Source organism: Esox lucius, chromosome 19 (assembly GCF_011004845.1).
Source record: "Esox lucius isolate fEsoLuc1 chromosome 19, fEsoLuc1.pri, whole genome shotgun sequence".
NCBI classification, from domain to species: Eukaryota; Metazoa; Chordata; class Actinopteri; order Esociformes; family Esocidae; genus Esox; species Esox lucius.
Window position 1 is genome coordinate 30844076 of NC_047587.1, and position 26541 is coordinate 30870616.

Genomic DNA, 26541 nt, shown 5'->3' on the forward strand with positions numbered 1-26541 from the left:
GGGTTGACGGGCGGTACGTGAGTTGTTTTTAATGAACCCAAGACAGACAGTAAAGGTGGACAAGGGGGAGAAGATTATGATAATTATCTGGCATGCAAATACATAGAAGGTGGAATAGGGAGAGGAGAAGAGCTGAGACTTAAGGGAGAGTTAGATTGCAAGAAAGAAAATATATGATAAGGAGGAAAAGGAGAAGGTCATATTTACACCAAGGTATCTCTAGTAGATTTCCTAACTAGAAGTAATTCCCTCTGAAGAGAAGAGAAAGCATTGCTTGAGTAACAGCTTGCTGGCCCAGAGGCTTCGGTTTTAGACATAATATAAGGAAACGCGTAAACATACACAAACAGAAGATACCGGAGCACATATACAGAAATGCACAGAAACACACAATTATACACAAGCACACATACTAACACTCTCATCGAAAACATACCTAGTCACCCTGGAATCTAGAGCGCACAATAGTTACCCTCCTCTCTCACACTGCCTCACTCGCTCAGTATGGCTCTCTGGCGCTCTTCCTCACTCCCGCTCACATAACTCTATCGTTGAGCTGTCTGCTTAGATACAGCGGCGAGTACTTAGAAAGTCCTTCCTTCTTTTTCTTTGGCATTTTGTTACCCCTCTCCCAGTGCGGTTCATTTTCGTTATTGGAACGAAGATGTAATTGTGTCAAGCTGCCACAATTTAAAAGTGAACGCTGACAAAGGAGCAACGGGATCATTGACTGAACCAACGGGGGGAACCCCCTCCTTTACAAGCTCAACAAAGGTGAGTAGAGAGAGCGCCCCATAATCACCAGGAGTTCTTTCCTTTAGGTCTGCGTATTCCTCTTTAAGTGGACCTTAACGAAGTTTTTATTCACATTCCCTCGGTCCATTTCTAGTCCGGGGGAAGGGCACACATGCTTAACTTGTGTGGCTTTGCGTGACAGTACAATACGCGTAATTAAAAACATCACACTGCTTACATATGATTGAGAGGTGCCTGCCTCTTTCGTTTTGAAGTTTCACCCAGAACAGGGTTGTGAACGCGGTGTGCTCTTTCAGTTTCCTTCCCTCAGTTTTCCTGTAATATTCCTTCTACCGAGGTAGTGAATGAACTATGTTTTTAAGACGAGGGCGTCTGGCTCTCTGTCTCAGCGCTTAATGTGAAGCAATTAGTGTGGATTGGCAGTGGCTGTCAGTGGGTAACTTGGAAACAGGCTCATGGGGAAGCAGCGAGGCTTTAGAGGACAGGGAGAATCCCTTTGTACGCCACATAAAGCTGCCTTCTAACTGCCTATTGATTTGAATTCACACTCTTGTTTGCAGAGACATTAGTTAAAAGCTTATGGGCTTCGCTTGCCAGTTTTTGTTTGAGTCAGTAAACGTGGCTTGAGGCATTTGTGTGTGCATCAATTTTTGCATATGTATGTGGCTAACCCAGTGTCCCTTGTCTTTGAATTCATGAGTACATTAAGGATAATGCACATCAACACACAACCCTTCTAATGACTACAAAGTGTGAAATCGTTCAGACAAGTTACTGGAAGCATGAAGCATATTCCCTCTCAACATTGTCTCTGAATGTTTTCAGCGTGTCTACAGAGTGGCATAGCACTGTACTTCGACAGTGAACGACATTGACCACACTGTTCCCTGACGTAATGAAAGTGATTGAATGAACAGTCAAGTTTTCATTAAATGCTCTTAGGGGGGTCTGTGTTTCATTTAAACAAGGTAGATAATATATAGGGAACATACTCGGAAGGACTAAGTATACTAAGTATTTGGGTAAATAGAGTTTAGGTACTAGAAAACAACAGCTCTAGACTCGTTCTAAGATCTCTTATTGTTGGAATATATTTACCACTATGTGCGAATGCATTCAGACAGTAGGCCGACATGTTCCTGACCTCTAATTACAGCGGCTGTTCAGTAGGAGGCTAGCAGTCTACGTAGGTTTCACTGGTGGCTGATATACACATCGTTCTCGCTTGATCTTAATGTTAACGGGATTTGTTCACATCAACTGAACCCCCAGCAGCCAATACTTTAAAACATATCCGTTCTCTAAAGGCTTACCTTTAGTTATGTTTGTCCTGTGCAAAAACAGCCTTTCAGGTGGTTTCTCCAATGCAAACGTTTAATAACAAACTTTAATCGAAAACAACCCCAGAACCTTATGTCGATGCTCAACGTTCTGTTAATGGAACAGGACAAACATTTGAGTCAATTAGCTTTTTCAGAATTACAAATGTTTAACTAATTGGCTGTTGCATACTTTTTTAAAATCAATATTCACGAGTTTAGTATAGGGCTACTCAGTTAAGGTTAAATAGGAATAGCCTCGATGCTGTGACCAGTCGTCTGGCACTATCTTATTTGTGGGTGAGCGTGGGCTTCAGGTTTCATTCTGGGATGATCAAACTGATGTCAAAAATGCATAATAATTGTCAGAAGACAGGTGCAGATGTAGCAGAGGGACTTGAGGCTGAGACATGAAAGAACCCGAGGGAGTGGCTTCTTTGATATGAATAAAATTGTTGTCACGACCATAGGAGTTGTACTCCATGACACTGTGGTGGCAGTTATTCTCACATCTTGTGACATATCCAACACTACGTGCCTGGGTAGCTGTTGATGCCTGCAGTAATAGTTGTAGAGAATAAATACTAGGTTCTCCAATTTCTTTCAGTGAGTCTGTATCAACCATCATAGGTACAGAATACTAATTCCACCAACAAACCATTTTACAAGATTTTTTAAATAGTGAGAACTTGTAAGTAATGTATGTAGCTGAATAGAGCAGAAAGCAAGAGGGATAGTTCACCCAAGTTACAAATTAAGCTTGGGTGTCCTTACCCTGTATCAGTCAATGGACAAGGTTTTACAGCAATCCAGGTTTGACCGTTTTGATTTAATTTCCATCACACTATTTCCAAATGTTTATGTTTTAGCATTTGTGGCACAGATCAAATTCACAAAAAATATCTGATATTTTCAGATAATTAGTATGTTATACCTGAAAAAGGCTAATATCGGTACCAGGAATTGGATGGCATTTGTACCACAAACACATTAACATTTGGAAGCCATGTTTGAGAAATAAAACCAAAGCTTGCATTACATTCATACCTTGTTCGTAAACTGATTACAGGGTAACAAAACCAAGTCTTATTTTGTAATTTGGGTGAACTGTCCCTTTTTAAAACATATTTGCCTCTGCTCACAGATGTCTGGATGTGAATTTATGAATACTTAAAAATGAATTTGAATTAGAATATTGTGAAGTTATCACGCTTTCTATCTTGACATGGAGATCACATGGAGTGGCCCATTTCTGTGTCTCCCTCACTCTCCTTGTGTGTGACTGACGGAGCCAAGCAGGCATCCTCAGCCTCATAAACAGCAGCCGCTCGGCTTCATGAGACTCTGACATTGCCTTTGATGCTCCCCCGTATCCAATTGCACTCAACAGATGATTATATCTAGTAGGAGATTTACAGGAGTACACAGTTCAGAATAGACTCTCATCTGATCCACCCACCAGCTCTATGTATGTACTGTAAGTATCCTTTCTAGGTGGTCCCACATATTCAGCTGTAACCATTAGATGCCAGGGGCAGTTAGACAGTGGAGTACCCCGTACATTGTCATGTGTATTATCAGATACTAGGCACGGCGGGAGCATCAGTGCAATCTGACCCAGTTTAGTGCTGTGAACCACCAAGTCTGCTGAATCGATAAAACAAAGCACATTAGAAGCAAACCCCTGTTATTGTTTACTCCGTCGACATAAAGCAGTCCATTAAGTGAATTGGTTATACTGAAATGTCAATAGTGTTGTTTGTTCGTAGTCCCCCTGTGCTGTGTCATGGATCCATCAGTGTTTGCGTGAACATTATTCCTTTAGGGTTCATCGGATTTATTACCAGAAAATAGCCCTTTCTCTTAGGGTTGTGTATCTAAATCCTGCTGAAATGGGTAGCAGGAATGATAAAATAAAGAATACATCTTAGAAGAAATTCTAAGATGTATTCACCCACCGGCTCTTTTGAATATGAATGTGCTGTGTGCAGCTGTGCTGTTGCCAAACATCAATTTAAAATGCTATCCTACCTGGCAATGGAAGTATCGATGGTTTGTCCTATTGATAAATCCGATTAACAATAATGGCTTTACCATGCATTTCCTGGTCGGCGCATATTTAGACAATTAAACCAGGAAAGCAATTATTATGTGATTGCCATGGAATTAGCACGCAGCCAACCAATGTTTTAGCATTGGTAAATCTTGATTCATAGTAGTGCTGTATAGATACACAAGAGTAGCACAGGGATGTTTACTGTAATGAATGTCTCCGCACCCCCCCACAACTCATTACGATGGCTCTCAGAAGTATTCACTCCCCTTGCTCTTTTACACAATTAGTATATCAACGTTGAAATCAGAATGGATTTCATTAGGAGTTTTTGCCACTGATCAGCACAAAAATGTCCAGAATGTCAAAGTGAAAATAAAATCTGCAAATTAGAATTTTTTACAATTTGTAGATTGTATTTTCCACTTTGACATTATGGACTGTTTTTGTGTTTATCAGTGTGACTGAGGGGCTTTTTTACACAGGAATAGTTTTACAGAACACAATTCAATTTAAATTGAACAACGTTAAATTAAATGTAAATTCAACTTTCTATTCATACTAGCAACAAGTCACTGTGACGTGAGGAAGCTTTGATTATTGGCCAAACCTCTGACCTGGTAGGCTTCTGAACTCACTATGCAGTTTACACGGTAACTAACATGGCGCTCTCTGTAGAACAAGTGCTGTTGCTGGAAATTGTGAAATTTGTTTCAGTGCCAATTTCCCTCTAATTGCTCGTCTAATGGATTTGAACCTCCCTGTTCGCCAGTAAGCATCCATCTGCATTGTAACACAGAGTGTTGAACTAGGGCTGGCACAACGCTGGCACTGGGTGACGTGGTCTGTCCGTACTGGAGACCTACGGTTCACTGCCCTTTGCTCTGACAGCAGAGATATACAGCGGGATGATACCAGATCTGAAAGATGGTTGGATTCCTGACACTTGCTGCAGGTGATTACTGGGGTGTGTGTTAACGCTACGCTATAAGGTCTCCCAGTTATCACTTTGATTCAGTTTGACCAAGCGGCAGATTAGGCTGAACTCTTAACCCCAAATAATAAGATCACAACAAAGCTCCAGCTCGCCCAAATGAAGTGAGACAGGCAGGTGGTCAAAGCAAAAAATTTGATCTCACCATCGTCACCAACAATATTGCCAGCGTGTTCACAACGATGTAATTATCAATTAGAGAAAAGAGACATCTAAGTCATGATCACACTAAAAAGGAATAGTAATATCTGTGGTGATTGGATTTAAATCAAGGCTGAAAAAGCATGAGAGTGGATATAATTATCATGTATTATTTTCCCATTATCTATTTGTTGATGTTCAGCGGGGAACATTATCTTTTTACCCACATTGTTGATGTTCTCCAGATTAGATTCCAATATATGAGGCATAACAGGACTGTCCCCTAATGAGTGCTTTCCAACTAATCGTCAGAATGTGGCGTCTAGCTAAGCATTACCGCTGGATTCATCTGTTTTATGTGTGTTAAAGAACTCTTGTTTATAACTAAAGGAAACACAAATATAAACTACAGATCAGATGATGTCGTGTAACTGTGTCAGTTGAAAATGAATGACAGAGAGTTGAGTTTAGGTTCTCAACTACTGACAATTAAATTGAGTTTTTTTAAAAGCTTTACAAATGTAGTAAATTAGTTGTAGCCAAAATCCTTTTTTTTGTAACAAAAAAATCTGAACTTCCCACAATGCACTAGTGAAGCACAACGCTGTAGCTAGCTTGAGTTTGAATGATAATACCCCAAGTACGACAGCAATACTAAGTTAATACCTTAGTTAATACCTTTTTGAGAGCGGTAATAAGGTGACCAATAATGGTTTGTAATTGTGCGAGTAAAACTTTTGCACATTGATGGTTTACTGAGACATTAGATGGTTATGTGGTGGCCATTATCCTAATCAATTAATTTCTACCACACCATGTAAAGATGCAACAGGTCTATTGTGTCAAGCAGGGGTTCACCTTCAGACTGCAGAAAGAAATAGTTCCTTGGTGACAGATGACTCGCCAGAGGTTTGGAACAAGGTGTGCTTCTGTTCTTTGACAATGTTCTCCCCTCCTCTTTACTGTTTAATCAGCTACACCAAGAGAACACACTGACAAAAAGGATGTCACAGAGACAGCGTTAACCACAATGTGTATCTGGGAGAGGTTTTTGTTCCTGTTATCCAGATCAATCGCCAATGTGCCTGTTTTTGATAATCAAATAATATTCATGGAAATGCTGCATCAAATGATGTGATATTAATGCAGCGGTAATGACTATTTTGGCCTTGTTGTCTGAACTGGACTAATGATCAAGGGAATGTGATTCATAAGATTTGTTATTTATGACGCATTATGTTATCCTCTTTTACCACACTGATGTAAACTTGCATAGAATAGAGGTTCATGTAAAGTGGGTTTTACCTCATGAGAATGGATCTCATATCCATTTTCTGTGAAGTCTTACAAAAAGTAACACAGCAAATGTTAACGTGCTGTAGTCCACAAAATGACGCACTGCCAACCTCTGCCAATCGGAGTAATTTTGTAACTTGTAACATTTAGAAAAAATCAAGCCATTGTTGTCTGAGATATGTGAATTAGCAATGTATACTAATGTGTAACAAATTCCCTCAAATTTTATATTCTGTCTCCTAAACCAATTATTTGTTTGCAGGATGGGCATTTTCAGATGATTTTATATGGAATTTCATTTAGCTTTGTTTATCTAATAATCTTCAAAATATTCGAATGAACAGCACTGAGCAACATTGGTCCATGAATGCATCATATCAAGCTCTGTTGAGATTGGTCTTTTACTACCAGAAGAGCTGTCTTTCAAGTGTTATTTAGAAAATGTTGCATAGTGGACCTTTTGGGTTCTTGGTGCAAATGTATTCCCTGTTAGGATAGAGAACTATGTACTGCAAAGTTTGTATTTTCAGTCGCTTGTTATAGCCACACCATCTGGCAAATCAGTTTAGTTGGAAAATGCCGGATCTGTGGCAATACACATAACTCACCCAAGTAAACTGTGGGAGACAGTCACAATGGACTTCAGCCAATATCTAAGTGCTTAGTGTTTATATAAAAAAAAGAATTTTTGGAAGGGACAACATTTTGGTTTTGATGACATAAATGTTTTGAGATGGTGCCAGAATAGAATGGGTCAGTGTGCTTAATCACACAACTTTTATAGTTTGTGTAAAGTTCCATCACCGCTTGCCCTAACAGAGAAGGTGAGCAAACTGTGTCTCAGGTCATTAAGAGGACAGGCAGACAAGTTCAGTAACAAGTGATTCCTTAGTGAAGGCCGAGTCAACTAACACTTCACAAATCAATCTTTCTCTGGGAAACAGGCTCAGACTGAAAGAGCTCTCTTCGCTATTTGGTTTTTTTAACAGTTCATAATCCACCTGCTAAAATTCCATTAGGGTTTGGAACCCAGAGTAGACTGATAGAAAGCGGATATTACATTCTCACAGAGTGAGAGTGATTCCAGGAAGCAGTGTTTTGTGTGTTACTTATGTCTGCAACCTGTGTCCTCTCAGTGACCCCTGTGACCTGGTGGCATCTGGAGCTATCTATTGTGGTGGCTCTGGTTTTAAGGAAGACTATCTGCTCTTGTAAACCTAACACTACAAAAAACTCAGATTACAAGGTGCACTTGCCTTGGCTAGTTGGCGACTTGGACTTGTTGTGGACTTATGACCATACTCACAGCTGCATGGTTTTCTACTGGAATGCACATTATGAATGTTGACTCAACAAACCATTCGGAAACAATTAAGAGCATTTTGACATTAGGGGAAAATGTTGATTAGAATGAATGTTGCATAATGACATGTCTCTATCATTCTGGAGTCCATATTTGAAATTCCTTGGAATGGTTCCATGGAAAAGAGTATATTTAGTGGCTAGGATCCGACGATAATGTGGTGGAGGCAGGCCAAGACAAATGAGTAGAGCCCACAGTGTCAGAGAGAATCCAAAACAAACACAGCCTGGTTGTGTCTGGGAGATAGATACCGCCCATATCAAAGACTACATGGGAGTAGGACATCTCTCTAGAGGATATTCATCTGGGTAACAATTTGAGCCAGACTTGCCCAAACTACAAATACTCTAACTGAATTTAACAATGAACATACACTCACCTAAAGGATTATTAGGAACACCATACTAATACTGTGTTTGACCCCCTTTCGCCTTCAGAACTGCCTTAATTCTATGTGGCATTGATTCAACAAGGTGCTGAAAGCATTCTTTAGAAATGGTGGCCCATATTGATAGGATAGCATCTTGCAGTTGATGGAGATTTGTGGGATGCACATCCAGGGCACGAAGCTCCCGTTCCACCACATCCCAAAGATGCTCTATTGGGTTGAGATCTGGTGACTGTGGGGGCCATTTCAGTACAGTGTCATTGTCCTCATTGTCATGTTCAAGAAACCAATTTGAAATGATTCGAGCTTTGTGACATGGTGCATTATCCTGCTGGAAGTAGCCATCAGAGGATGGGTACATGGTGGTCATAAAGGGATGGACATGGTCAGAAACAATGCTCAGGTAGGCTGTGGCATTTAAAAGATGCCCAATTGGCACTAAGGGGCCTAAAGTGTGCCAAGAAAACATCCCCACACCATTACACCACCACCAGCAGCCTGCACAGTGGTAACAAGGCATGATGGATGCATGTTCTCATTCTGTTTATGCCAAATTCTGACTCTACCATCTGAATGTCTCAACAGAAATCGAGACTCATCAGACCAGGCAACATTCTTCCAGTCTTCAACTGTCCAATTTTGGTGAGCTCTTGCAAATTGTAGCCTCTTTTTCCTATTTGTAGTGGAGATGAGTGGTACCCGGTGGGGTCTTCTGCTGTTGTAGCCCATCCGCCTCAAGGTTGTACATGTTGTGGCTTCACAAATGCTTTGCTGCATACCTCGGTTGTAACGAGTGGTTATTTCACTCAAAGTTGCTCTTCTATCAGCTTGAATCAGTCGGCCCATTCTCCTCTGACCTCTAGCATCAACAAGGCATTTTCGCCCACAGGACTGCCGCATACTGGACGTTTTCCCTTTTCACACCATTCTTTGTAAACCCTAGAAATGGTTGTGCGTGAAAATCCCAGTAAATGAGCAGATTGTGAAATACTCAGACCGGCCCGTCTGGCACAACCTTTCTTTCCCGTTCTGACATTCAGTTTGGAGTTCAGGATATTGTCTTCACCAGGACCACACCCCTAAATGCATTAAAGCAACTGCCATGTGATTGGTTGATTAGATAATTGCATTAATGAGAAATTGAACAGGTGTTCCTAATAATCCTTTAGGTGAGTGTACAGTTCCAAGCAAAAGTTTGGATGCACCTACCCATTCACTTCAATGGGTGTGTCCAAACTTTCGACTGGTACTGTATATTGACAAAGATGTACAGTATGACTTGACGTCAATCTCCCTTTAAGTTACTTTATTTTCCATAAAAGACAACTTTTATGGAAATGAAGTCCCTCCACACTCCTGTCCGGCAGGATTACACAATCAAAGCACAAAATAGGAAAACCAGTATGCTTTTAAGTAGGGGTGAAAGTCAATACTAAAAGCCAATTTGAGTCAGTTGACAATGAAACGAAAGTTCTTCTTTCCTCTGGGACGCATGGTTTTGTAGATAGTAGGAAGCAGTAAAGCTTGCATTATGACAGGCAGTCTAATACATTTCAGTCCCTAACCTACTTTGAGAGTCTTGATTGTATAATGAATTTAACTTATTAGACTCCAGTGGCAGGCTCATTAGAAAATCCCCCGGCTGCTTGCATATTTTGTGAGCATGGCACCAAAACAAATCTTCTGCAGCTTCATTCTCGTTGGTGGAGAGAGTATTTAGAACAGCTCAGATCTAAACATCTGGGTGACTTTTAGATGTTACCATTATATAATTTTGAATGGTTTATCCCTGTGGATACATTCAATATATATCTATATCACACTGTATTTCCAACATTAAAAAATTTGCCTGTATCAATTCACACAAAAATTCAACCAGCACATTCGCAGTGTAGTATATTGCTACTGGAGCATGGAGATGCAAGTGATATAGATTTGCAGATATTGATATTCTAATACAGAAAGCGATATGCAAATATGATTTAGTCCCTCGTGTATTGAAGCTCAGAATAGTTGTTTGTAAGCTTTTGGAAACAATGCTACACTTCCTCCGTTTCTAGCCTTTCCAAACAAACAGAAACCCAATTTTCATTTCCTCCCTGGAGGACTCCAATAGATGAATAGAGAGTAAGAAGTGTGGGGGAGGGGCTGCCTTTTCTCTCCACAGACAAATTTAAGCAGGTGGGACAACTGCAGGCCTTCGGCTGAAATGGGTTTGGTTTGAGAGCTGATTCTTCTGATCATCAACTTTGCAAAGCATTACAAGACCAACACTTGCCTACCAAGTAGGCAGGCTTAATACAGCAGCCCATTACAGTAGCGTGGGCCACACTCACCATGAGTAAAAACCACAAACCCTGGGATGGCAACCTCACTATGGTGGCTTCTCGTTTTTAGACGAGTCCTGTTTCATTTTCCTGTTTATTACCCAGGATGCTAATTACTCACTAGAAAGAACTCTCCCCCTTTCTCTTTTGTTAGAGAACGTTTCCCTAGCAACCTCGAGCCGCTTGCCTTTCCACCCTCTAGTAATTTCTGTTTTATTTTGAGCTTCTGGGTCTTACTGAAAAAAGTCTTGTCACCGACTATGGAAACAGCAGGCATGCTGGCACTCAGGGATTTTGTGCTTGTGAAATGTCAAACAAACAGGCAATTACACTTCAAACTAAAGTACACGCACTCCGTGAAGGATGTGTCCCAGACATGTCTGTAGGGCCTGCACACAAGCACTGGCCAGAGGGATCCCCTGGACAACCATGGTTTAGCTTTATCCCAGCAGAACCACTACATCCCTCAGATGTGGGATTACAACCCTAATGGACCACTGCAGCATTTCTGACTACAGCTCTAAAGTCATACACCTGGAATAAAATCTGATTCATTTAGATGATTCATAAAGTGCATAGGCCTGATCTCTGCTGTTGAATATATAGACGTGTAAATCCCCTCGGCGAGGCCAGGAAGATGACCCATTGCATTAGGGAGTGTCCAGTCTCCCGTGTCTGGGGACTGAATCTATGCTGTCGTCATTTCCCCGCGAACTCACCCCTAGGGTGTCTCTGGGGACACATTCGCGTGGTAGCGTTGTACGTTAAGCTGGTTAGACATCGCAGAGGCTGATTGCTGTAAAGACAGCGTCCGTGAAGGCTGCTGTGGTGTGATGTGCATTGCAGATGGATTCAGAGCCCGACAGGTCAGTGGTGATGGCAGCATGCTACATTCACTGTGAAGACATAAGTAGGACAGTGTTTTTTTCTTTAGCATGTGATCCTTGCTTTTGAAGTCATTTCTGTTTAATTTCTGTTTTGGTTGTTCGACTGAATAGTTAGAATATTCTGTCAGTTTCTGTAACATCTCTGGCCTGTCTTTGACACGTTTGGAACAGACGGACGCAGGACGCATGCATCATGTGCCATGTGCGTTCATCTTTCGATTTTAAGTCTGTGTGTGTGTAATCGCAAGAGTCTGCGTGTGGCGAATGTGTGTGCTTGAATGAGTGTGTGGGTGGGTGTGTACAGTATGCACGTTTGCGCGTGAGCATTGTGGGGTTCTGCTTCAATTACATTAAGCTAATTATGTAAACCTGCTTTAGCAATGTGTGATTCTTTAATCTTTGTTGATAAGAAATACAACATGGGGCTGAAAACACTGTAACTGTTCACACCCCATAGACTTAAATAGGACAGCAGAAGAGACAAGGGGGTTCCATATTCAATTATGAAAAAAGCTAAATCCATGTGAAGGCCTGCAGTGTAAGAGACAGGATGAAAAGAGAGGACGTTTCAGAGGGTGGGAATCCTGACAGTTCATGATACCTTCATCCTGTCTCTTTCTCTGTTTCTCTCTTCCTCCCTCTCTCCAGAGAGTGCTCTAACAAGCCCATAGAGTCTAGAGAGTCTTCCTCAATGCCCCTCTGACGAGCTGCCTGGTGTAAAGGCCACAACAGAAACAGCCTGATATATGGCAGTGGTACAGTCATTTTCTCTATGTGGCACTGTGTTGGCCATCTGGGTTTGGTTTTACTCCAACAACTCCATGTCATCTCTCTTGTCAGCGACATACAGGGCTACACATCCTGCACCAATGAGGACCAGGAACACCCCAGGGAAACTTCATAGGAGCGTCTTTAAGGGGGTTCTTCGCATTTAAACCTTTAAGTTATTGAATAATCCTTTAAAAGGAGCGGGTTCTAACTAGAGGAACAGAGGCCAATAGGATTAGCAGCCAGACATTCACATTTTCAGTATGTTGAAGTCGGTGTTATGAAGCAAGAGCCAGTTCAAATACACATTTACACAGCTGATAATTTGTTATCTCAGAGAACCAGGACAGGATTGTTACCATAACTTTGCACAAAAACATGCTTATTCAGTATTAGAGTATGAGGTCTGCAAAGTGAAAGCAAGGCTTCTCTAAATACCTATTGTTGAGATTTCATATTCTACTGACCGGGTTTGGGGTGGGGCTGCCAAAGGCTGTTTTATTTTGGCGGGGTGTAGCCTGTAATAAATAATGGTTTGTAGCCTGTAATAAATAATGGTTTGCGAAATGAAAGCAGGTCAGGGTAACCATTGTACTTCATCCCTAAAAATAACTGAGACCGAAGACAGGAAGTAACAGTCCTTAAAGAGATAAATATGTGCATCCATGCCATGTATCTCCTTTTGCCAGAGTGTCTGTGGCTACGACAGATTGGTGTGATGCTAATTGAAGCCTTGCACGAGCCTTGCAGGGACACTCGGTGTGGAAGAAGAGAGATTTCCTCCATTGACTGCTGCTATACATCATTACTAACAGGCCCGTCAGACAGCCCTCTTGGAGAAATCACTTCACAACGATGCGTTAGATGTTTCTTCGCCCTAGAAGTAGTCTATGGGCCAAAATAAACGAATCCATGCCACTGTTTTCCTTAAAGGTTGTATTGATCTTAATCGGTTAATTTTGATAATAACAACAAGGTGATGTCACCCCACCTGTGTTTCTTGTTAAGCGAGGCTTGACCATCCAAGATGTAACTGTTGTAGCGGGAACCATGTTTTGTTTGGCTGTACGGTATTTACATTTGTTTAATCACAAGATGAGAGTCCAACATTCACCAAGGCGAGGCCACGCATCAAGCCCAGTCATTAAAAGGGTGAAAAACATCCACCTCTTCAACTCATGTTTGTCAACTCTTTAATGAGAGCAAATGAGCTGTGGTTAGTTTCCAGCCTCTCCTTAGCGCTTCGTCAACAGCTGGTTATAGAATTCTGTCCAAACCGCGTACTGAACATAATCATTACGACAGTCATATTTCCGTTTAATTGATTTGTTTTCATTCTCAGTCCAGGTGGCCGGTCGGACAATGGCAGCCATGTGATTGGCGGCGTCGGAGAGCGCGGAATGTCCAGCATGCTGAGCTGAAAACCTGCAGCCAGAACCCCCCCCCCACCGCCTCCCGTCCTTTATGAGGACCCCAAGATGACTGTCACCAGCCGACAGTCCTTCAACGTCCTGACGGTCATCTTCCTCCTGCTCTCCACTGCGGGTCACTACTCCTCGTTTTATTGTGGTGTTTGTTCATGTGTTCACATCGCCCGGGTCAGCTTTTAAATCTAATGATCGAGCTGTATGGTCAGCGTGGACTTAACTGCTTTTGTGAAACTGCGTTTGTCCTAACTGTGATTTACACTGTAAACAACCTTTGTATAACCTATCAACGTTTTATCTAGGATTTTTGCCTTCGGGCTCACAGATTGAAGTTTTGAACGTAACATCCGAGCCAAATGGTTTACAGCAATGTCCTACAATTGGAAAGGTGTTAATGTGATTAACAACATGAAAACGTTTCCAAACAGAGCCCTGACCAGATCCAGCTGTTATCCCCCTAATATGGCTGAGGCTGTATTTCCCTGGCCAGCTCCTCTCACTAACCCTTTAAGTCGTGCATTATTAGAGGACTTTATGGGCCGCTTCCCATGCCAAGCTGCTCTGCTTCCTTATTGCCAATTCGCCCTCTTTACAGCCCTGACCCCTCCTTTAGAATACCGGAGCCGCATATTTAGAGGGGATGATTTTGGCATGAACATGGCTGTCTCTTAAATGTCAGCCAGGGATTGATAAGTGACCTTTATGAACTGATTCCAATGTCCACCCCCCCACAATAATCTTACGTAACAAGGATTTCAGTGTTGTGATGCATTTCTCTGAAAATGTGCATCACTTTACGACAACATAAAGTTTTTGGAGTTAACAGAAAAGGCTGGCTGATATAATAAGAGAAAGGACAATGTACCGTTGTTATTGTGAACCAGCCTGACTGAGAGAGTCTGCATACTATTAAACCTCAAGCTGCAGTTATTCTCATCAAATAACAATCCAATTCCTCTTGTCTCCTCACAGACATACAAGGGATAATAAATAGCCAATCTATGCTGTCATCAATCACTGACTTCAAACCCCCCGTGTAAGACTGCATTACATCTTCCTTACTCCCGATTATACTTCCCTGTTCAACACGCTCTCATAACCTGACGATCACAGAGAGTCGGAGGGGAGCCAATTCAAGCTGTTCAGCCAGACCGTCGACCTGTCTTTCAGCCGGCCCTGATTGAGGTGCTGTCCCGAGCTCGTTGGATCTAGAACACTCCCCTCCTTCAAATGGCGAGTCTGTCCTTGGATGGCCTGCGTAATATTAGTTAAGACTTTTATCATCAACCGCAGAAATTTATGACCCCACCTTCCCAGGCCTTTGAACTAAATCCCAGGGGAACGCTTCCCTTCTTAACAGCGCAATAGTCTCTTCTCCATCATTAAGAGGAATAGCTCGACGTCAGGATAAAAAGACAGGATAACCTTGTCCCACTTCCTTTGTCACTCCGTAGGCAACACTCCTTACCAAATTCCCGTTTATCCGTGGCTTTGCTACAGAAAGTGTTTTCTCTTGTCAGTAACGCTGTGAACGTGTGAAGGGATGCCAACTGGCCCAGCCTGATTGGTTTTGATGGTGTCTGTGGTTTTGTCTTGTTTCACAGTGACATATGAGACAACCGTGATCAGCCCTGTATATCCACACTCATTATCCCTGGTCCGTTTCTCTGACAGATCGGTAATTTGGTGATCATCTACACAAAACCAGGCTGCCAAATGATGTTTCCATGACTCCCATCTCAGACAACGCCTCTCTGGTTTCCAGATTCAAATTGCATGACTTGAACCTTAATATGTAATCCTTCCACAGAGATTAGTAACTGTCTGTTGATTTCAGTGCGGTTTACCGGCATTTATGAAAGTAACAGAAATCAAGTCGGCCTATATTATCTTCATCCCACCTCTGTAACTGTTTCTATCTCTGTCTCTCCGCAGCCCTATCAGCTCATTTCAGAGTGTGTGAGCCCTACTCTGACCACAAGGGGCGCTACCACTTTGGTTTCCACTGCCCTCGCCTCTCGGACAACAAGACCTACATGTTCTGCTGTCACCACAACAACACAGCTTTCAAGTATTGCTGCAACGAGACCGAGTTCCAGACAGTCATGCAGGTTAACCTGACCACCATCACAGATGGCTTCGCTCACAAGTGAGTCCTGCCGCGGTTAGGGGAGTGATTCATGTTGAGTAGCACTACATCTTATCTGTTAATTGTATTCTATTACACGGTTATTATGAAATGATACTTACATTACGTGGAGTGCAAACCTGAACAACCTACAGCAAGGACATTTGTAAGTAATCTCCAACTGTTTCTCATTCAAGAATGAGGCAATTCCAAGACTTCTCCACAGAGAACAAGCCCTAGCCTTTAAATGTTAGTGATTGATAAGTGGTTGCTCCCTCGACGATGTTCCACTCATTGACATCGTTTGGCTGGTCCTCAAAGGGCACCTTGACATTGATCCACTCCTACAGAGAAACTCAAAACCAGAGCAGTGAAGAGCTGAGGCTTTGTTACTGAGGGAGTGAGTGGGTTGACTGAGGATGGAATCTCTCAATACAGATTAAGTAGGGATTTCATGTCTTATTCTATAATAGGTGAATGTATCATACTTTACTACTATACTGCACTGTATGTGGCCAACAGCTCGGTCTAAACCTATCAAGTAGATCCCAGTGAGAAAAGTAGAGCCCATTAATAAAAGTAGAATCCAGTGGGAAATGTAGAACCCCCCAAAAAAGTCTCTATCACTTTACCTTTTTATCTAATTCTCCAGCCCTGAGTATATACTGTGAGTTTGTACTTTTCTCTCAGATTCTCTCTTTCTCCTTTTTCTATCTTGTACTAGTCATCGAGGGAGGGGTTCTTTGAAGCTCAGTAGAAAAGTAGGTGAGAGCAACCACATTTGGGTGTGGGAGGAAATGTAGTCTAGTGACTGGTACCAGGACAGAAGGCTATTCCATCCTCCCCCCTACAGAACAAAGAGCTGACATTAAACGTGCCACATCTTTGGGTCTAACAGCTTCTCAGCCCTGGTGTGAATGACAAAGACCTGGCTGTTTTAATACCATGGCTCACAATGAAACCATTGCCGCTATTAGCAGATGATGGCATGTGTGCATCACTCTATTTACTTGTTTCAGTGTCATTTAGCAATTTCTCTTTTCAATATACTTTTTTTACGTTGTCTAACATAGCTTGTTGTTGTGTGGTGAGATCTGAATGATTTCTACTTAGCCAGACTCCAGTTCAAACAGTCTGCTTCACTTAGTCTAAGGTTCATTTAAATACAATCCAGGGAGGATGTCCCTCTGCCCGTAAAGAGATAAATGTATCACCAAAATGTGTAGGTTTCCTACAAATAATAAGTCACTTTATGGCGGTAACATAATGTCCTTGTATCACAGTCTCTCAGGGTCGGGGAGATTTGAAGCTAACTGAGGCTGAGTTATGACATCTGACGTCTAATAGGGTCGCCTTCTCTCTAATGCTTAGCTCATCTCACAAACCCTCAAGACATTTAACACAAGCCTCATTACAAACACTGCGCATAGAGTAATTGCAAAGCATTTGCGCGCATTTACCTTGCGGCGACTTTTATAGACGGGAGAGTGAATCTCATGCTGTAACCTGCAGTGGCCCATGTACATACATCAATAAATGTCTCAGGACAACAGATTGAAGAGAGACGTGTTAAGAAGGACATGCCATTAGAAAGTCTCGGGACTTTTAATATAAATTTACTCTAAATTGTCTTAAAGGAAAATAGGCTTAGAGTGAAACACTTCAATTTTATTAGGGTTCAACTCTGCCATTGAAATGACATACAGTGGATATAAAAAGTCTACACACCCCTGTTAAAATGCCAGATTCTTGTGATGTAAAAGAATGAGACAAAGATAAATCATGTCAGAACTTTGTCCACCTTTAATGTGGCCTTTAATGTGGCCTTTAATGTGAATAATTCAATTGAAAAACAAACTGAAATCTTTGAGGGAAAAAATATATATACACAAAACTCACAATAACCTGGTTGCATAAGTCTGCACACCCTTAAACTAATACTTTGTTGAAGCACCTTTTGATTTTATTGCCCACTCTTCTTTGTAAAAGCGCTCCAAATCTGTAAGATTGGGAGGACATCTCCTGTGCACAGCCCTCATCAGATCACCCCACAGATGTTCAATTGGATTCAGGACTGGGCTCTGGCTGGGCCATTGCAAAACGTTAATCTTCTGGTGAAGCCATGCTTTTGTGGATTTGGGTGTGTGCTTTGGGTTGTAGACGTGCTGAAAGTTGAAATTCATCTTCAGCTGTCTAATGGACGCCTGAAGGTTTTGTGCCAAAATTACCTGGTATTTGGAACTGTTCAGAATTCCCTCCACCCTGATTAAGGCCCCAGTTCCAGCTGAAGAAAAACAGCCCCAAAGCATGATGCTGCCAACACCATGTTTCACTTTGGGTATGGTGTTCTTCGGGTGATTCCAAACATACCTTTTGGAATTATGGCCAAAAAGTTCAACCTTGGTTTCATCAGACCATAACACATTTTCCCACGTGCTTTTGGGGGACTTGATGTTTTTCTCTGTAAGAAAAGGCTTCCGTCTTGCCACCTTACCCAATACCCCATTCATATGAACAATAAGGGAGATTGTTGTCACATGTAGCACACAGCCAGTACTTGCCAGAAATTCCTGCAGTTCCTTTAAAGTTGCTGTAGGCCTCTTGGAAGCCTCCCTGACCAGTTTTCTTCTCATCTTTTCATCAATTTTGGAGGGATGTCCAGTTCTTGGTAATGTCTCTGTTGTGCCATATTTTCTCCACTTGATGATGACTGTCTTCACTGTGTTCCATGGTATATCTAATGCTTTGGAAATTATTTTGTACCCTTTTCCTGACTGATATCTTTCAACAATGAAATCCCTCTGATGCTTTGGAAGCTCTCTGCGGACCATGGCTTTTGCTCTGAGATGCAACTAAGAAAACACAGCCACATCCCCATTTATGAAACCAGGTTATTGTATGTTTTTTTTTTTTTTCCCTCGAAGATTTCAGTTTGGAATTTTAACCTTTTATATCCACTGTAGGTGTTTCATTCATCCAGGGAGGGATTTTCATTCCCTTCTAGGAACCCAAAGGTCAATTTAAAAGTAAGTGAGAGCCCATTTGGCGGTGTGTGTTACAGTGTAAGTTGAGAGTAGTTGCAACTAGAATCATGAACACTTAAACAGAAAAATAATTCATTTAAAATTATTTATTGTTTAAGTCGGGTGGGGTGCTCTTAAAGTGATCAAATTGATAGTCTTTTTTTAGTTGTTTATTTACTTTTCTAGTTATCGTCTTGGTGTACATGGCCAGTGCAGGTGGAAATGTCTCGCCGTCTGACATCACAATGCCCACACAGACACTCTTTCACATGAACACATGTTGTTAGAATGTAGGGGCGGGGCCAGTGCTAAAATGAAGTATAGACTTAACCCCTCCACATGGATAAAGGCAGCCAATGGGAAGTGTGTTCTATGTCATCCTCACTGTGTTTCGATCTCTCTCACACAGTAACTACACGGCCTTGATAGGAGTGTGGATCTATGGTTTCTTTGTCATGGTCCTGCTGGCCTTGGACTTCCTCTACTACTCTGCCATTAATTATGAGCTGTGCCGTGTCTACCTGGAGAGGTGGGGCCTGGGTGGGCGCTGGCTGAAGAAGGCCAGGAGTCAGTGGCACCGTGCGGCCCTGGCGGAGGAGAGCGAGACCCAGGGGCATGGACAGGTTCACCCTTTGGTCCTCAGCCATCACCACCCCAGACACAGCCTCAGAGAAGAAGTCCCGAGCCCCCTCCCCTACCACACGCCCACTGCCTGGTGAGTTGCTTTGTTCATCTCACACCCGTTGCTAACAGGGAAACAGAACCACTTAACCTCTCCACAGCTTCGTAGGCTAACAGGGAAACAGAACCACTAAACCTCCCCACAGCTTTGAAAGTATAACAGGGAAACATAACCACTAAACCTCCCCACAGCTTCGTAGGCTAACAGGGAAACAGAACCACTAAACCTCCCCACAGCTTCCTAGGCTAACAGGGAAACAGAACCACTAAACCTCCCCACAGCTTCAAAAGTATAACAGGAAAACAGAACCACTAAGCCTCCCCACAGCTTCGAAAGTATAACAGGAAAACAGAACCACTAAGCCTCCCCACAGCTTCGTAGGTTAACAGGGAAACAGAATCACTAAACCTCCACACACACTCACCTGTTTAAACATTACCCATGTGCATGCAAGCACACAGACGCACACACAGACAGACACACGCACCTTTGGCTAAGAAGATCAATTATTACATTTCTTTCTCAGACATTCCCCTGAGGTACTGGGGCTGGTTTGTACTCAGAACAAAAGAGCTCTCACTAACAACAAGCAGCCAGCCAGCCAGCCACACAGAAGGACACACATAGACCAACTTAGACAGAGCCACAGACCAATCCTCTGGGCCAAGCCATCTGTCTGACTGTCCACGATAACTTAATGATGCCAGAGATTTGATAAATGGGGTTGTGGTCTGTGCCAAAGCATCAAAGCTAGGCTACTGACACAGATAGAGGAGCTCATACAGCAGAACTGTATGCTGGGACCGTGGACATGATATGTTGAATACATATCACCCACCACGAGACATGTCCTCAGAGGCAGGTGGTTAGACAGACCAGTCAGTTTAGTCTGTGGGTCCTCATCAATCTCAGGTAGAGCTGGTTGACCCTTACTATATCAGCAACAGGGTTGTTCCACCTCAAAAAGCAGATTGTTCCTAAGAATTCTCTGTATTTAGAAACCAATACAATTAGCATTCTTACATTATCTTGCTGACCGTTGAATTGTGATCTAGCTAATTGACTGCATCAAAATTGGACATTGGATTTACATAATATTCTATAAGTATGTTACAAAACATTCAATTATTTTCAAATCTCTTATAAGAAATTACTAAAACATAAGAAATCCAACAAAATGGCTAAATGCCAAGCGCAGATCCCACAACCCTAAACCAAGTTCACCCCAATGGCCAGTATACAGTATAAGTTGTTGATGTAAAAGCAGTATGGAGATCATACAACCTGATATTACCAGCTTCTGACCATTAGAGGGTGCTTTTCCTGTCGTAATTCAAAGAGGGTGTGTACTGTAATGATTCGTCCTTGTACAGAGAATGCACACCTTGTTTACTTCCATTGCATTTCAGCTGGTGCTCTATATCTCTTACTTTAACTGATCAAACTGACCCTGAATGGGACCTGCAACATAGAGTATGTGTTAAAAAAATGAAGGAACTCTTTGATGGTGGTCCTTAAGAGCTTGACAGTGATTTAGTTGTCCATGGATAGGAAACATTTGAGAATCACTGCCTTTAACTGAAACTCTTTTACCAGCTGTGACTGAATAAGGTCCCCAGTGTGTTGCCCTCATGAATACACAAACAATGCACCATCATTAGATGGCCTGGGGTTTAGTTGTGAGGCACAGAAACAGATCCCTGGGGACAGGGAGGATGATGGGTAAAACATAGAGGAACATCTGTTGGCTGTGTGTAAACAAAGATGGACCAGGATCAAAGGTCTATAATGGGGCATGATGAACCATCTACAATACAATGGTGAATACTTCACTAAATATTTTTTCTGCATTCTTGTGGAGAAATTGCAGCAAGTCAAGTTAATGGCTGGGAACGCTGTTTACCTTAATTTGAGAAGGCTGGTGTGTAGCCTTAAATCTGGGTCCAGCGTGGGCGGCTAGGGATTCTGATATTACTTTCTTTCTGTGAAAAGATAGATGCCCTTTATTAACAGTCTGTTTTTCAGGAATTAAACCCAGCCTAACATAATACAGTATGCTGAACCAGCTACTGTATGATTTGGCTCAAGAAGAGACAGAATGTGCGTGTATGAGCAGAAAGCTCGGTCAGTTCAGTTGTTATGTACAGAAACCCCATCGGGTTACAAAACAATAAGACCACTTTGTTTAAGTATAACAGATTACATGGAGTATCACATGATGATTAATAAGCGGTGGCCTTCCTTGGCTCATAACAGGACCAAAAACCCAGAGCTTCAATATGCTATCTTTGTCAATGTGCACATGGAGAGTACGTGGCCAAGTAACTTTGATATATTTTTTGACATCGTGGTCCGCTGGGGTTCCTGTAGAGAGCTTTTGCACGGCAGTAGACACAGCTGTTCTTGGGAGCTCCCAGTCCCAGCACGGCGCGATAAAAACACTCCGCGTTCAATAATGAAACGAGATGTCCTCCTGATGGTTACAAAGTCTCCGATGGTATTACAGCGTCTGGTTAAATTGAGGCCAGCTGTCTATGTCTAGGAGGGTGACACCACCTCACCGTTTGGATGGCCTCTTTACCCAGTGGCGTCGGATCACATTTCCCACGGACACAGAATTAACCCCGGGGTCAGTTTTAGAGGAACGGAGCATTCTCTATTATTAGGATTGCCCTGCGCATTCCTCAGGTTCCCGTATTGATACGAGCTTAGTCTGATGCCCCTGCTAGTGTGAAGACAAAGAGATGATGCCATTTAGGTGGTTTCATGTACGAGAATAAATGGCCGCGTGTCATTAAAATAAATACAAATCCGTTCCCTCTGACACAGTGTGTTTCTTTAAAAATACATGAGTGGTTGAGTGACGATCTGCCAGCTCCAGAGTCACTGAAGGTGTGAAATCAGCGCGCCACTGGCAGACGTACGTATGATATTAATACTCCATGGCGTGAAAACCCATGGCCGACAAAGATCTACCCAACTATCTCCATGGTGACGATCACCAGAAACAATTTGGCAGCTGATCACAGCGGCTTGGCCATGTGCCACGTACCGTCCCGCCCGAGATGCCGACCAGCCTCAAGACCAGCTCACCAGGCCGGTCAGGGTCAGCCACAGCAGCCAAACGAGTTGGCATCTGTTGCCACGTTAATAGAGCCTGAAAAGAAACGCCTCTGTCTGCCCGGTCGTCACCTAACAGCCATTTCCAGCCAGGCCTCCAGTTACCGTAAAATCATATCGACGAGTCTGTCGCCTAGCAGATGAGATCCTCTTTCGGATTCGTCAGATGGTCGGTGTCTCTGGTACGTTGCTTTGATCGTACTTGACCATACGGCAGGACACGCGCTTACGCCCACCTTGTTCCGCCATCTGCCTGCCGCTCTGCCAGAGCCGTGAGTGACACCGTAATGTGATTCAGACACTGTTTGCCCATGCCAAAATCTGACAGAAATAACACTGGGAGCTTCAAACAGCTTTCATGTGATGTTTTTTTTGTCACAGTGTCATGATAAAAGGGTTGTGCCTTTTTCTTGCGTAATAACCCAGTGTCTTTGAGCCACAAATGTAGCAGAAGGGGTTTGTCTGGAATGGATCAAATAGGAAGTAAATAATTTAATGAAGTGTGTCTGTGTCTGTGTTTTGTATGCATGTGTGTCTTTGTGAGTGTGTGTGTGTGTCTGTGTTTTGTATGTATGTGTGTCTTTGTGTGTTTGTATGCATGTGTGTCTTTGTGTGTGTGTGTGTGTGTTTTGTATGTATGTGTGTGTGTATGTGTGTGTCTTTGTGTGTTTGTATGCATGTGTGTCTTTTTGTGTGTGTGTGTGTGTCTGTGTTTTGTATGTATGTGTGTCTTTGTGTGTTTGTATGCATGTGTGTATTTTTGTGTGTGTGTGTCTGTGTTTCGTATGTATGTATGTTTTTGTGTGTGTGTGTGTCTTTGTTTTGTATGCATATGTGTCTTTGTGTGTGTGTGTGTGTGTACTGTAGCATGTCCAGGCCCTGGCCAATTATACCGTAGCACTCTCCATGTGTCAACTTCATTAACATTTCCTAATTGCAGGAGAATATACAGCCTGGTAAAGTGGAAACACTTTGGACTGGGATGGTTTATACCTTTGTTACTTTACTTAATTGTAAAGTCAAATAAAAGTTGGAAACATTAGATCACTCGTCTGCACCGCTTGTCCCTCGAGCCATAGTTTAGGTGGAAGTGTTGTGCTATCTGATGTAAGACTACACACCGGGCCATTGAATAATGCAAGCATACCAATGAGAAGAGTGTTTACATAGTTTTAAATGATGCGGCTGCTGAATGGCTTATTCATTGGCTTTGGATGGGTTTTCGCTCTCTATAAACTGTTCAAGGGTTTTGATGTTCTATCTTTTTCCTCTTTTCTACTCAGAGTGATGCTGCAGGATGAATGCGTAGAAGAGGGAAGCGATGCTGAATAAAGCGCGCCCACAGACGAGAGCGCAGCTTACGACACCCGTCTCTGTCTGGACTTTTGACACTGTAACAAACCACAGGTGGCTTAGCCAACCAAGCTAGCAACTAGCTGACAGCGCCAGGAAACAGTCCGTTCCCATTCCTCTGAGCAGCTCCACTGCTGGACCAAGAGAAATGGGCTAACATCGCCTACTGGCTAACCTGCCTATTGTGGCTCATAGAAACTGAGCAGGGCTCTGGAAGAGACAGTATCTCGACATGGTTGCGGTGTACGTTACACTGTGACGAGGGCCCGGGTGGCACAAGCGGTTACTCTAAGCAACGGAACCGGCAACAGATACCGGGATAGAAAATAGAACTACGGGCTGTCACTGTTCCAAGAAGAAGCCGGTGGAAACTTTAAGCGGACTGGATCAACTGTGGTTACAGGAAGCAAAGCTTTGTATTGTTAAACACCTTTCTAAATATAGAGTGTTGATTGCATTTGGTTGCTGTTTTGGGGTTTACATTCAGTAGTGATTAGTAGAAGTCTTGGGAGTACAGTATCTATTGGTGATTCATTTAATGTAAAGTAGTCAGGGACTTTTTATGAGTGGATATTATCTAAGATAATTCACAATAGGGGCGATTACTTTGTAGACACCACACTGACAAAGATTACATATCTCCCGCTTTATTTGGTTATATATCTCCCGGGGGGTACTTGGCCTCCCCACAGGTGGTACTTGGCCTCCCCACAGGTGGTACTTGGCCTCTCCACGGGGGGTACCTGTCCTCTCCATGGGGGGTACTTGGCCTCTCCACAGGGGTTACTTGGCCTCTCTGCAGGGGGTCCTTGAAAACAGTTATGACATCATAGGCTTACTAGTGAAATTAAGATGAGGGGGTACTTCAGGGGTACTCCAAGAAGAACAAAATGATGTGGGTGTTACAGTAACTGAAAAAGTTTGGGAACCATTGTCAATCTGTCTTCAGAAAAGGCCTGTGTGTTTTTTGTGATTTATCTGGTGACGCTTCCTCTGTGACCGTGGCGAATTCTGAATTATTGTCCAGTCCGGACTATAAACCCAATAGGTGTATTTGAATTACAACTCTGTTTGCAAAAAGGTTACAGCGACGCTGTTTACAATGTAAATAAAAACAGAATGCAACGATGTGCAAATCATTGAAACCCTATATTCAATAGAAAATAGTACAAAGACAACATATCAAATGTTGAGACTGAGACATTGAAACTGAAATATGCTCACTTTGAATTTGTTTCTAAAATTGCAAAGAGTTTGGGGATCTTATCATCTATGGTACACAATATCATTAAAAGATTCAAAGAACCTGGAAAAATCTCTGTATGCGATGGGCAAGGCCGAAAACCAATATTGGATGGCCTTGATCTTTGGGCCCTTAGGCAGCTCTGCATTAAAAACAGACACAAATCTGTAGTGGAAATTACTGCATGGGCTCAGGAACACTTCTGAAAACTATTGTCTGTGAACAATAGTACGTTGTTGCATCCACAAATGCAAGTTCAAACTCTACCATGCAAAGAATAAACCAGATATAACTGAGGTGGAGTGAAAAACTGTCCTGTGGTCTGGTAAATAAAAAAATATAATTATTTTTAGGAATCATGGACTCCCCTTGTCCTCCACACTAAAGAGAAGAGGGACCATTCGGCTTGTTATTAGCACACAGTTCGAAAGCCAGCATCCTTGATGGTATGGGGGTGCATTAGTGCACATGGCAAGGGTGACTTGCACATCTGTGTAAGTACCATTAATGCAGAACAAAATATACAGATATAGGAGCAATATAAGCTGCCATCCAAACAATGTCTTTTTCAGGAAAAGCTTTGCTTGTTTCAGCAAGACAATGTCAAACCATATTATGCACGTATTACAATGGTATGGCTCCGTAGTAAAAGGGTCTGGGTGCTAAACTGGCCTGCCAGCAGTCCAGGCCTGTCACCCATTAAAACAATTGCTGCATTATGAAAGGAAAAATACAACAAAGGAGACCCTGAACTGTTGAGCAGCTGAAATCCTGTATCAGGCAAGAATGGGAAAACATTTCACTTTCAAAACTACAGTAATTGGTCTCCTCAGTTCCCAAACGCTTACAGAGTATTGTATAAAGAAGATGTGATTCAACACAATGGTAAACATGCCCCTGTCCTGACTATTTTGAAACATGTTAGCTGGCATAAAATTCAAAATGGGCATGTATTTCTCCAAAAACACAATTTCTCAGTTTCAGCATGTTATGTTGTCTTTGTACTATTTTCAATTAAATACAGCGATAAATGATTTGCACATCGTTGTATTCTGTTTTCATTTGCATTTTACACAGCGTTCCAACTTGTTTGGAAACAGGGTTGTACACGTGCCAATGCACCATACTGGTAAGAAACTATTTTGTGTTATTAGCCCAAATAGAAAGCAAAGGCCGGAAACAGACATTCCCCCCATAGGCAATAATGTACAGCATTAAGAGCCCTGACCCAAATGAGAAAATAGGATGAGTCATGCACAGACCAATCCCTGAG

The 26541-nt window shown here is 42.4% G+C and overlaps 1 protein-coding gene across 2 annotated transcripts; it reads left to right on the forward strand.

The window, feature by feature from the left end:
- The first annotated feature begins 219 nt into the window (after nt 1-219).
- On the forward strand, nt 220-26065 carry shisal1b (shisa like 1b). 2 transcript variants are annotated; one of them, XM_010902725.4, is made up of 5 exons: nt 220-774; nt 13635-13837; nt 15655-15868; nt 19280-19585; nt 23956-26065. In XM_010902725.4, coding segments are annotated over exons 2-5 (588 nt in total). In that variant the 5' UTR covers nt 220-774; nt 13635-13770; the 3' UTR covers nt 23957-26065. The 2 variants fall into 2 exon arrangements, with proteins under 2 accessions (XP_010901027.1, XP_019896172.1); XM_020040613.3 differs by having other exon boundaries at nt 13640-13837.
- Nucleotides 26066-26541: the final 476 nt, after the last annotated feature.

Excerpts from the sequence above, each read along its gene's own strand:
- shisal1b (XM_010902725.4), top strand. The coding sequence starts at position 13,771 with ATGACTGTCACCAGCCGACAGTCCTTCAACGTCCTGACGGTCATCTTC. Across the intron at positions 13,838-15,654 it reads CCTCCTGCTCTCCACTGCGG|CCCTATCAGCTCATTTCAGA; the intron begins GTCACTACTCCT and ends GTCTCTCCGCAG. Across the intron at positions 15,869-19,279 it reads ACAGATGGCTTCGCTCACAA|TAACTACACGGCCTTGATAG; the intron begins GTGAGTCCTGCC and ends TCTCTCACACAG.